Source organism: Syzygium oleosum, unplaced genomic scaffold, assembly GCF_021117445.2.
Source record: "Syzygium oleosum isolate NSW1041296 unplaced genomic scaffold, Sole_v2.1 Sole_v2.29, whole genome shotgun sequence".
In the NCBI taxonomy this organism is placed as follows: domain Eukaryota; kingdom Viridiplantae; phylum Streptophyta; class Magnoliopsida; order Myrtales; family Myrtaceae; genus Syzygium; species Syzygium oleosum.
In genome coordinates this window covers 1,833,891-1,846,289 of record NW_026607513.1, presented here as the reverse complement: position 1 = coordinate 1,846,289, position 12,399 = coordinate 1,833,891, and the positions used below count along the sequence as shown (strand labels likewise).

The 12,399-nt window shown below is 39.5% G+C and overlaps 1 protein-coding gene across 1 annotated transcript; it reads right to left on the bottom strand.

Annotated features, from left to right (window-relative positions):
• Positions 1-5,266: 5,266 nt before the first annotated feature.
• On the bottom strand, positions 5,267-6,421 carry LOC130135214 (protein S40-5). The gene is given in 3 exon segments (XM_056303775.1): positions 5,267-5,874; positions 5,877-5,999; positions 6,002-6,421. Coding segments are annotated over 3 exon segments (663 nt in total). The 5' UTR covers positions 6,243-6,421; the 3' UTR covers positions 5,267-5,575.
• Positions 6,422-12,399: the final 5,978 nt, after the last annotated feature.

Genomic DNA, 12,399 nt, shown 5'->3' with positions numbered 1-12,399 from the left:
ATTAACTTTGGTGACATTTTCGTACAATTTGCAAGCATAGAAATGCTAGTAATTTAAAAAAAAGATGGAAATTATGAGGTAAACTTATTCGACCCACGGTTTTCCAATTTGTGAGCACACTCTTATTTACAGCTAAAAATTTTCAATTTTCCGAATATTTCAGATGAATAAATATCTAGGCATAACAATAATAACTTACACCACGACTTTGAATGGGAAGAGAGATTTCAAGAACAAGAGCAAAACAATCTTCATTTTTAATTGAATAACAACAAAGAGGGTAAAAAAAATGTCTTATTTTCCATGGAAATTGTGCTGTTGAGGGAAGGAGAGGCCCTCAATAACCGTGCACACACACCTCGTTCCTCTGTTCTCTAAACTTTTTAGGCATTAATAATTCATAGGAAACTTAAAATTTGTATCTGTTTGGACCGAATAGGAAACTTAAAGCTAAAGTGTTGCCCTTGGCAGATACAGATCTTTATTGGGTGTCCAGTGGGGTGTGTCTGGTGTGGTTGAACTTTGTGATGTCGAGGTTTTCTATGTTAATTAGCTCCACATGAGGATTGAGTAGTTTATGTTTTTCGATGACTTTAATGGAAGGAACTCAGAAAGATTTTCTTTCTTTTAATTTAATTGGAAGAGTTAGGATTATGGCTTGACTAAAACCTTACCACAAGCAAGACCACCTGGGATTAGCCTTAATGACCCCTGTGAGAGAGAGAGAGGGATCCCATCCAACCAACTTATGCAAAAACTTGAAGCACATATGCATATGTTGTTAGCTTTCTTGTCTAAATTTTTAATTAACAAAAATTCGCTGGCATTTTTCTGCTCGTCAAATGCCTTGTCAAGATGTTTTTACGGGTTTAATGTGAAGGTTAATTCGCCAGCGAGAACGACTGAAGCATTCATCCCTTTCCTTGGAAAATTGCAAAGTCGAAATGCGCGAAAACTGATATAGACATTACCTGACTGCTAAAATAAAAAAAGATAGTTAATAAAATCTACAGCTTAGTGATTGCCTAATGTCACTGGTGGCCCACATTTGGGAAGTAATTTGCTTCCTGGAGCTCTAAATGTGATGTTCTTCAAAAATGTGAAAAAAAAATTCCGAAAACCCAATTTTTTGCTTCTTGCATTTATGTTGTTAAGAGTTATATTTTACGATACTCATTGCCATAATCCCTTTTTTTTATGTACAAGTATATCCATACTCTCGCAGTCTTAAAGACCAAGAGCCCGACCCGAGTCCGAAATCATGGGCAATCGGGTTCAGAAAACGGGTCATCCATTTTTTTCTATGATTAGGCAGGCTAATTCTTGGGCAACATCTCTTGGTCTTTCCTCGACCAGAACTTCCTCTCGCTATCTTTGCTCGAGCTCTTGCTCCACCTTCATCTCAAGCTCCCACGCAAGCTCACACGTTCGACCTTTCTTCGCAAAGGTCTTGCTGCTGAACATTGGCTTATAATGAGATTTGCGACAACATAATGTGATCAAGAATCATTAGCTTCTCCGTACACTTGAGCGGCACTAATGATTCTTATCATGATTGAAAGTGTATATTATTATATATGTTGACTCTAACCAACTAGATTCTCAATTAGGTTATCGTCTGATCGGATCATACGATAAATCGGCATTCATGAATTGATTGGCCAATTTGTTTTGGCTCAAGGTGCTTAACAATCAGTTTTTGTCTATACTAGATTTTTATGTGAAATACAGTTGGAGAATCTGGTGATAAAACTAATTTTCCTCGCACCATGTTTCTTTATTGTGATTCCTTTTGCACCGATGGTTACACTCTCTATAGGTTATTTGATGTTTGGCCGCGTAGGTTGGTTATGATTGCTGCAGAAAAAAAGATTGTGCATTTCTGATGCTTTTTCTTTTTTCAGAATGATCTAATAATAGTTGAAAATAATAACACAAACAGTTCTTGAACTTTAATCCAATGTGCAATGTGGTCTTTGAACTTTTAATTTGTTCAATATAATCCATGAACTTTAGCCTAATGTTCAATGTGATCCCTAGAACTTTTAATTTGTTCAATGTGATCTTTGAACTTTTGGTACATGTTCAATGTCGTCCCTGAATTATATGAAAATATTTAATGTAGTCTCTGAATTATATGAAAATATTCAATATAGTCTCTGAATTTGAATTAATGGAAAGACTATATTAAACATTTTCATATAATATACATTAAACATTTTCAAATAATTCAAGGACTAAATTGAATCTATACATAAAATTCAGGGACGATATTAAGCAAATTAAAAATTTAGGGACCACATTGCACATTGATTAAAGTTCAGAGACTATATTGAATAAATTAAAAATTAATAAATCATATTGTATAGTCCAAAAGATGGGGAATCTCTTGGCTAAGTACTTCTTATTGTACCATATTCCGAAAGAAAACAGAGGCCAGGTGTTTTTTGTTGTGTGGCTGGCTATCAATTCTATCAAGGACGAGCCAGGAGGCTGGGACACTTTGTTTTTTTTGGGTATCGGAAGGCTGGACACTTTTCTCTTCCCTGCAAGTGCCCGTATCATCCCCCCCATGCCAAGGGCTGTTCTCTGCACACATGTCAACTAATTAATGGATTAGCGTACATCTTTTTTTGGCACTTCTAGACCACCCAATATACTCCCATGTTGGGTATAATTCTGTTTTTGATGAATGGTTAAGTAATTGTTCATAATTCACCGCAAAGATCAATGGTCTATCTCGAGCCATAAAAAAATAAATAACACATAATTATAAATTATTATGGAGTTTACTTCTTTAAAAATTTACGGTTCACATTATGTGTTGCACTTATAGTGGTCAAAGACTGATACGCTAGCAAAACTCATTTTTTTTTTAATTTAAAAAGGCGAAAAAGAAAAAGAAAAAAAGAACAAATGGATCTCAGCACTTCTGGGATTTGTGAGCCTAATAAGAGACTTGGGTGTCCCTTTCCTACAAAAGGTCAAAAAAAGCATATGATCCTCATCCCCCACATATCCTCCTCATCTATCCTTTTTCAATTAAAAGCCCCCCAACTGTTTTTCCATCTCTCTAATCCCTTCTTCAGTCCAAGGTGGGTCTCCCCCACACTTTTGTCCTCTGATTCCCATCTGAAATCAAAGTACCCTTCTACATTTTATTGCACTTGTCATGTCAGAAAAAGAAAACATTATATGTGGCTCATGTGCAATACTACTTGGGATTAGCCTTACTGACCTGAGAGAGAGATCCAATCAACTAATGTAAAACTTGAAGCATATATGCATCCATTGTTAGCTTTCTTATCTTACTGTAATTAACAGATAATGTCATCGAGTGCCTTATCGAGATGTTTTTGCGGATTCAATATGAAGGTTAATGCGATAGCAAGGAAGACTGAAGCATTCGTTCCTTTTTCTTGCAAACAAAAAGGAAGTTACGATGTGCGAATACTGGTCGGGACACTATATGACCTCTAACTTTTAATCACAAACTTATGGCTTAGTGATTGCCCAATGCCATCGGTGGCCCGCAAATGGGAAGTAATGTGATTGAGATATTATTCATTTTTAGAAATGAATCATTTTACCAGCCGAGTTCTCGTATATCCACCGGGGGCGATGGCCTTTGGAAATCCTTGCGTTGAATTGTTTTCAGCATTTTACGTCTAATTGGTTTATCCGATCGGTTTTGGTTTAATCCTTAAGAAATAGCACCATCACGAAATTCTAATCGAATTTTGGCTCTCATTCGATTATGTCCCCATTGATAAGTGAAACATTCTACTAACCCAATGTTTCTTCTCATTGAAGGCCGAGACCCGCGCTGCTCCAATCGATTACTCGAATATTGATCTCATGAAAAATAAAAATAAAAAAAAGAATCCATCTCTTTACATGCTTATTATCCCCCCCAAAAACAAGAACAAAAAATCCAGTTAAAAAAAATCATCGAAAATCTAAAAGGATGGAGACATCAACTGCATTAACTGCCAAGTTCTCCAAACTATTGGCATTCATCGTGATCACAAAAAGCATGGACACCTCTCAATGTGAACCGTCCTGTCCTGTGTTAAGACATAAAATTTCTGTTCTTTTCTTTGTCCTCATTTTTTTCCTTGAAATAAAAAAAAGAGAGACAATAAAAGGGGGCGAGAAATGAAAAATAAATGGTTCTCAGCACTTGTGGGGGATGGGTGACCCTAATGAGAGACCATGCATTGCATGTCCCTTTCCTCCAAAAAGGGGGGCAAAACCCATCGATGTCCCCATCACACACATCCCCATCCATCATCCCCCACTTTTTTTTTTTTCCCAAATTAGAGAGGCCCAATTGTTTTTCATCTCTTATCCCCTTCAATCTCAGGTGGGTCTTTCCCCACATCTTTTGTCCTCTGATAATTTCCATCTGAGATCAAAGTCCATTTCCACATTATTTTCACTAGTCATGTCATAAAAAAAACATATATTATGAGGTGTCTTTTTGTCTTTTTCGCTAACGGCATTGAATTCTTCCTAGATACCGACTGAAAATTGATATTTGTTTTACGAGATAAAAAAAAAAGTTGAGCATAATTGAGACTCAAGTTAAAATTGATGCTCTTTCATAAATAAAAACAAAAGTTTGGGCCAGAATTCGTGCCCAATTTAAATTTGGTGTTCTTTTTTTATTAGTACCCGAGATAAGATTGGTGTTTTTCGAGGGAATTAGGTTCGGTTCTATATGATCGGTGCTAGAAAGCGAGAAATTTTTTTTATTAAAATAGTATTGCGCGAGTTAAGTTACACAAAAGAAAGATGGATCTGACTCGTGAGGCAAGTGTTGTGAATTTCTATCTGATTAAATCTACCGAAATATATATAAGAAAATGTAATTTGTCATGAGGATATATCATCCTTTGCATAGAATATTGTCCACAGGAAATGGACTCGATTCGCCTGAATAACGGGTGGCAAAAAATTGTCCGTTCTCAATTAAGTTAAATGAGCAACGACATGGTCAAAAGAATCAAATATTATGTTCATGTCATCAATCATAGCTTAGGTCGATTTCGTCCATACTAATTTGTCTAGCCGTCTTCAACACAGGCACGTCCAAGGACACCACAACGAATTGGTCCATTGCACTTCGCATCATCACGGGTCTTGCCTTCCTTTTTATTATACAATATGGCCGCGTCGTTTTGTAGAAAATGATTAAATATTCCGACCATTCGAGCAAGAATTCCAAAAATAAAAAAAAATAGGTGAATTGCAAATAAACGAATCGAGTGAAAACAATTTTTTTTTTGTTTCGCGTAGAAATGAACACTAAATAAATCAGGCCAAAAAAAAGAAGAAGAAGAAAAAGAAATCATCATATTTTTCTCTACAAGAGGCTGCACTGAATATCCTAAATTCAACCAAGAAAAACCCCAAAAAAAAATATAGAGCTGGACAAATGCACAATAATTGCAACTTGCAATCATTGCTTGAGCTCACTCGTTCCGAGTCCGACTCAGTTCAAAGTTCGAGTAACTGAGTCGGACTCAGCTGATCATTGCCCGCCCCCCACCAACAAAAAAAAAAAAAGTTTTCACCCGTCGAACCCGGTTCGGCTCCAGACGGCGTCGCGGATCCGCCGCATGTCGCGGCCCTTGAGCGTCCGGCCGACGCCCTCGAACACCGACGGTGCCGCCGCCCCCTTCCGGTTCCGCGCGTACTCCCGCGCCAGGTACTCGTGCGGCGGCACCATCTCCGCCGCCTCGCCGTCGTCGAACGTGTCGTCCGAGTCGTGCAGCGACTCCACCGAGTCGGCCCGGTATATCTTGCTCCAGTCGGGCACGTTGACCGGCGCCGACGACGCCAGCTGCCGCCCCCGCGGCGACGGCGCCGGCCCCCGCCGCCGGCGGTCGCCGCGTTCCCGCCGCGGAACTGGTGCACGATCCTCGGGGACGCCACCCCGCCTCCAGAGTCCACGAGGGCCAGGGACAGCCCGCCCGCGCGGCGTCCGTCGCCCAGGACGACCCCACCGAGGCGCCCCCGCCGCCGATCCCGCTGCCGGCGCGTGGGGTCCACGCGCCCTGCTGATCGCCGGCGCCCCCCGCGGGGAGCGCCATGTCGTCCACCGCCGACCAAATGTCCTCCTCTCCGAGCTCGGGCGCGTCGGCGCCGCCGACTCCATGGCCGCCGCCGCCGCCGCCGCCGTAGCTCCCCAGGTATCTCTCGCTCAGGCTTATCGTCAGCCTCCGGCCCTTGTCCATGGGAGACGGCCGGTTTCCGGCGAGCAAATGGACTTCTGCCGTCGACCCTCTTGAGAGACGAAACTCATAAATACGAACTTCATGCAAAAAGACAAGAACGAAAAGAGGGAGGAGCTAACAAATTCACGATTCCATTTTTTCTTTAATTTCTCTAGTATTGTTGGCGCGGCCATGGGAAGAAAGGACACGTATATATAGCACGGCCTCGTGGGGTGAATTTCACTTGAATTTCGGGTGAATTTCATGTCGAGTCGGATCCCCCCACCCCCAACCCCAATAATTGAATATGGAGGAAAATTGGGAAGGCGACGCCGAGACGGGTACGGAACTGTCTTAGAAATTGACCAATCGTGTTGGAATGAGAAAATATTATACACCCAATTTCATAAAACATTTATGATTTGCTCTCAAATTAATTTTTCGTCTCGTCGAAAATCCAAACCGTAACCTCTTTGGCCCAAAATACGTCATCTCTTAGTATTCTGTACAAATTAAAATGCACGCGTGTCGACATAGGTGACAGATGACTACATTGATGATATGAAGTGGAGAATGACTTAGCCGACGTAGATATATATTCTAATGGAGGGTCGATTTGGGTTAGTGGGTACCAATCTGGGGTGTTTTTTTATGATGCGAATATTAATTTGAAGTGAATGTGTCGAGTCGCTTCGTGGGATACAGATTTGTGATTTTTTGTGGTACCGAAATCAGGTTTGGACAAATATAGCACGAGGTACTAGTTTGAGCTTTTTTCGTGAAATGAAAACTGATTTTTAAAGCAAAGGAATTACTAGGATATCAATTTTTTGAAATTTTTAATGGTATTAACAGAAATAAAATTGCACTTATATAAGCCCTAGCGCATAAGACAAATGATATAACGGGCGCCACGCGCGGGTGCGGGCGCGTGTCGTTGAGGTGACAAAAAAATTAACCGAGGGATGACGTCAGCAGGTGGTTTGCTTTTGTCGGGACTCGGAAGGGTAAAGTGACATGGCACTTACCTTTTACGGGGGAATTTGGATTCTCGACTTTCCAATTTGAATTTGCCAATTTTGGAAAATTACTTTATACGAGCAGATATTACTACATAAATGACTGTTCTGAGACAATTTTTAATAAGTAAAAGCTTTATTTTTTTTTAATAAATGATTTACCTAACCCACTATTGAGTTATTTTGACCATTTTTTTTATAATATCCGATATATTCATCTTATTGGAGATATGTAATTTATCAAAATTTCTAGACAAAATTTAAGATTGAAAGATTCTTTATTTCTACTTCGCGTCACGTTGTTATCTAGTTGTTCAATAGCTACATTAATGTACAGGCCAACAAAAAAAATTACCTACATTAATGTCATACGCCAAATGCATATTGTAATCAAGATTATTTCCCTATAACTAATAGTTTTATGATGGATAATAGTTCGATGGTCTTGGCTTAATTAGCACCACAAATTACCGTGTCGAATTAATTTTGCTAAAATTCCTAAAAGAAGGAATGGCATAAATCTTTGATTACTTGGTTGGAAAATTACAATCCCACGTAATCTATGCCGCGGCACCTTTAGAAGTTTAGGTTTCGTAACTAATCGTATTTTCACCTGCTCACATCAAGCGAGAGGAATCAATTAAATTACGAATCTTCGTTAGAGCTTCGTCAGTCTCTTTCCGACACGTCAATGCATCTAAACCTCCTGTTAATTAAATTTTCACAAGGTTAAATACGCATTGTGGTGGGGAGGTATTATCCTGGGATTTATTAATTAATTCAAGACAGAATTTGTCGCGACCAACCCCATTCTCGTATGTTTTTTGTTTTTCTTAAACCCTTGACACGTCACACTTCCAAGTACCACCAAAAACTGAAAAAATAAGAATTAAAATAAAAAAATCCTCCTTGACCCCAGCTGTGGGCCCGCCCCCACGCGGGGGAGCACTCGTGAGGCCGCTCCACGTGTCCCCCCTCTAGACGCCCGACAAGTGCCCAACTTCGCCGTCGCGGGCGGGGCCCACCGGGACCCACGGTCGCCGTCGCGCCACGTGTCGAGAGATGACGCGGCGAGATTTGCGAGTAAAATAATCGCGGGGGCAGGAGGGGGTGCATAATTCATGGTTTAGGATGCGTAATCAGGTTACTAATTATGGCTAAAATAATTTAATCTTCTTTGATTTATTTTTAATTTTTTAATTAATAAATGTTTTCTTAATTAAAAAAATGCTCAATAATGCAAGCTGTGGGGGGGTGTGTGCGAGTGATGGGCACATTGGGCGGACAATAACCTTTTTGGGCCTCGTGGGGCCCAAGGTGGGGCCCATGCAGTGCTTTGTCGTTTTGCGAGGTGAACGAAAGAGCCTAACTTATCTTGAATTCTTTTGACAGCAATATAATTCCTTTTTCTAAAGTTTCTTGGACTATGAGAGAAAAAGACAAAAGGGAAGAAGCGGGTCAAATGCGCAAAGATTGGTGCAAAAAACCCCAAAAAAAAAATAAAAATTGTGCTCCAATTTGGCTTGAGAAATCAAATACTCGAATTCGAGTTTGATCGAGCTTGATTATTAAGCTGCGCGACCGGGCGAGGTGATCGACCTATGCTCGAGGTCGGATTCGTTATGTCTGGATCGTCGAAAGTAAAATTATAACATGGACTCCGAGTTTAGCTCGAGCACCAAATGGAACTCGAATTCGAGTTCTCTCACCGCGGGGATCAATCATGAAATTCGGTTTCCTTTCAATTATGGTCTGTTTGTTCAACGGAAGACTGTTTCCGAAAAATAATTTTCAACTTTTCGGTGTTCTGGATGATGGAAAACTAATTAATCTATGGAAAACGTTTTCTATAGACTAAAAACAAGCGGCTTAGATTGAAAGAGAACAACTTCCCTTTTTGACAAGAAGAAAATTACTTTCCCCAAACCACTAAACAGATGAAAGCTAGTCATTTTCCTTGAAAATGATTTTCCCAGAAAATATTTTCCTTTATCATGAATTTTGTAGTGAAACAAACTCACACTTACTTTTAATTCGAAACTCGCTGGTCACTTTTGCCCTTGTTTCGGCGTCACTCTGCATGCAAACTTGAATCCAATGGGCTTTGGATTGCAAAAAATTTAAACAACAATAAGTTGGAATGTCTGGTTTTGATGGGAATCTGAATCTCAACTATCAGCCACACCGCCCTCAGCAAACCAACCCCTAAAGCATAATTTAATGTAATCCTTTCTTTTTTTTTTGGTCGGTCCTACTCTATCTCTCACTCACGATACACATTCAGATTTGTGCCCTGCCTCTTGCAGGGCGTGGGAATCGAAACCCACATCTTAAACTATGCGGCCCCACCCCTACCCCCTGCGAAAGTGGGGATTCGAACTCCCCACCTCCCCCTTCTCAAGTGAGAAGGGTGGCCACTGGGGTAAACCCCCAGTGGTTAATGTAATCCTTTCCAAATGGAAGCAATTTGATGTCTTTGGAACGGGAATAATTATAAACAAAACGGTCATGGGTTCAATTCAAATGATTAAAGAAGGGGATTTTTGGCTAAAAGAAAGGGGGGCAAAAATATTATTTAGGAGGCGATTTTTGCCCAATCGTGTGAAGAGTCCCATTCTATGTGTAAGCTAATTTTACTTAATTTAGACATGTCACTTGTAATCTATATTTGATTTGCTTAAACATATAGATATAAGACAACGACATCGTAGGAACACCCAACGATGGAGATTTGATTTCCTTTTGAGTGGAAATTGGAAAATGTTTGCGAGCAGAAGGTCTAGCTTAGCATCGTTGCATCAAATGTCTCGTCTTAATTGAATCGACCGACCTAAATTATATTCGTTACGTTCAGAGATTCGTAACCATGCAATTTATTCCGAGTTAATCTGCATTTTATTTGATTGATTTTCCTCTATTGACTCCATAGCGTATCTATTACAAGATATGATGAATTGATTATGATATGATGCCGCATCCTTACCAGCTGCCCTTAATTAGGGCACTTAACCACTCCCTCTTGACCTTTTGACATCGACTTATCACAAGAAATCATAATTAATTATCAGACATATAAGTAATTATATTCCATTACGAGAAGTCACTTAGTTTTGCTGCGAATATTCTTCTTGCTAATAAAATCAAAGAAACTCACAGTATTTGGTTACCTTTTTTTTTTATTAAGGAATAAATTTGGACATGTGAATTTACTGCACCTATTTGATCACCCTACCATCACGTGCAAACAATATCGTTTTAAATCTCCAAATTCAAGTTTATGCTCACGTCTCGCCCGATTTATGAGATTAATAGGGTATCTAGATGATCATTTTTTTTTATTTTTTTAAATTCATTTTTTACGAAATAAACAAAGCTTTAAAGGAAGAAAAGAAAAAAAGAAGAAAAAAGAAAGAAAAGGGGTACGCTCCCCACCAAACACAGAAAATGGGGTCAAAATTTCAAATACCGAGACAACACCAGAACTAGCAAATCCAACTGGGCCGAGTTGAGTGAATTCCTTGGGTTTAAGTGGTCTGGGCCACACGAATTGGACTCCACAAGCTGGGCTGGACCCCTTTTTCTTTCTCTTCTTTCATTCATTCCGAAAAAAGTGTCAAAAAAGTCCTAAACCTTTTGTATTAGTGCTAATTTAATCCTAAACCTTTTTTTGGTGCCAATTCAGTTCTAAACATTTTGCATTGGTGTCAATTCAGTCCTAAACTTTTTTTTATGCAAATTTAGTCATAAACCTTTTGCATTTGTGCCAATTTAGTCCTTGCAGCTAATAGCTATTCATGTGTCAAATGACTGAATTGGCACCAATCCAAAAGATTTAGGACTGAATTGACACCAATGCAAAATGTTTATGACTAAATTGACACACAAAAAAAAAGGTTTAGGACTAAATTGGCATTAATGCAAAAGGTTTAGGACTGAATTGGCACAAATGCAAAAGGTTTAGGACTGAATTGGCACCAAAAAAAGGTATAGGACTCAATTGGCACCAATGCAAAAGGTTTAAGACTTTTTTGATATTTTTCCCCATTTATTCCTTAATTTGTTTATTATTATTATTTTTTTTGTCCCCTTTTTACCATCATTTATTTTTATATTTTACAAAAAAGAGTGTATGCTCGGCTTGTCGGCAAAAATTAAGGTGTCAACAGTGGCACGATTAGATTTCTCTGTCCGGCCTCGACTGCGTAGGATGAATTTGGGTTCGAGCGTGTCTCCTTCTCGAGTGGTGCCCTCCTTGGCTCCATGACCGCGTCCAACGACAGCACCCCTCCTAGCCTCTGCATGTCCCCTTGCAGCAACGCCACCACCAGCGCCCTCGGCTGGCTATCGTTCCACACATGATGTGCCAATGATCTCGGGGATTGAGGCAATGAAGAGGATGCATGATCGAGGGCGGGGAGTTTGGGCGCATGATCAGCGGTATGGAACACAAACCTGAGAGAAGAAAAAAGGAAGGAAGAAGGAGACTATAAATAGTAAAAAAAGAAAGAAATGAAAAGAAAAAAAAAATATATATAACTTTTGAAAAACAATCAGAGTTTCTTGGCCTAAATTGGCCGAATGAGCTACGTTAGAAAATCGCCAATCAGATTTAGGATTATATTGACCAAATTAAAAAATTTAAATGTGAGTTGAGAGTTCATCATGTCCAATGCTTTCTATAGCATCTAAAATTATTCTTCCAACAAAGTCATTGTCAAGAAATTTCAGAATTTCGTCATGAGTAGCGTACAGAAGAAAAAAAAAACACAATAAGTAACCTTTAATATGATCACTCCTTACAGGAAGCTCTTTTCTTTCACAATCCTGACCAATTCTTTTACAGTCTTATTCATTCCTCTTTTTATTTTTTATAGAGGTGGATTAGCTCCAAATGAAACTGCCAACGACCCAGATTTGATCATTGCTAGAGCCAAGATGATTGCCGTGACCGTGCCATCACCAGCTAAGTCATTCATGCGGCCAGCTAACATTGCCTCGGCATTCTCGATTGTTTCTAAAAGTTCTATGGCTTGGGCAATCGAGACACCATCATTTATGACTTTCAGAGTTTGAAGGACAACATTGCATCCTGAAGTAAAGTGAAACGAAAGAAATCAATTAGGCCATAATGGTAGAATCTGTCCACTAATATGAATATA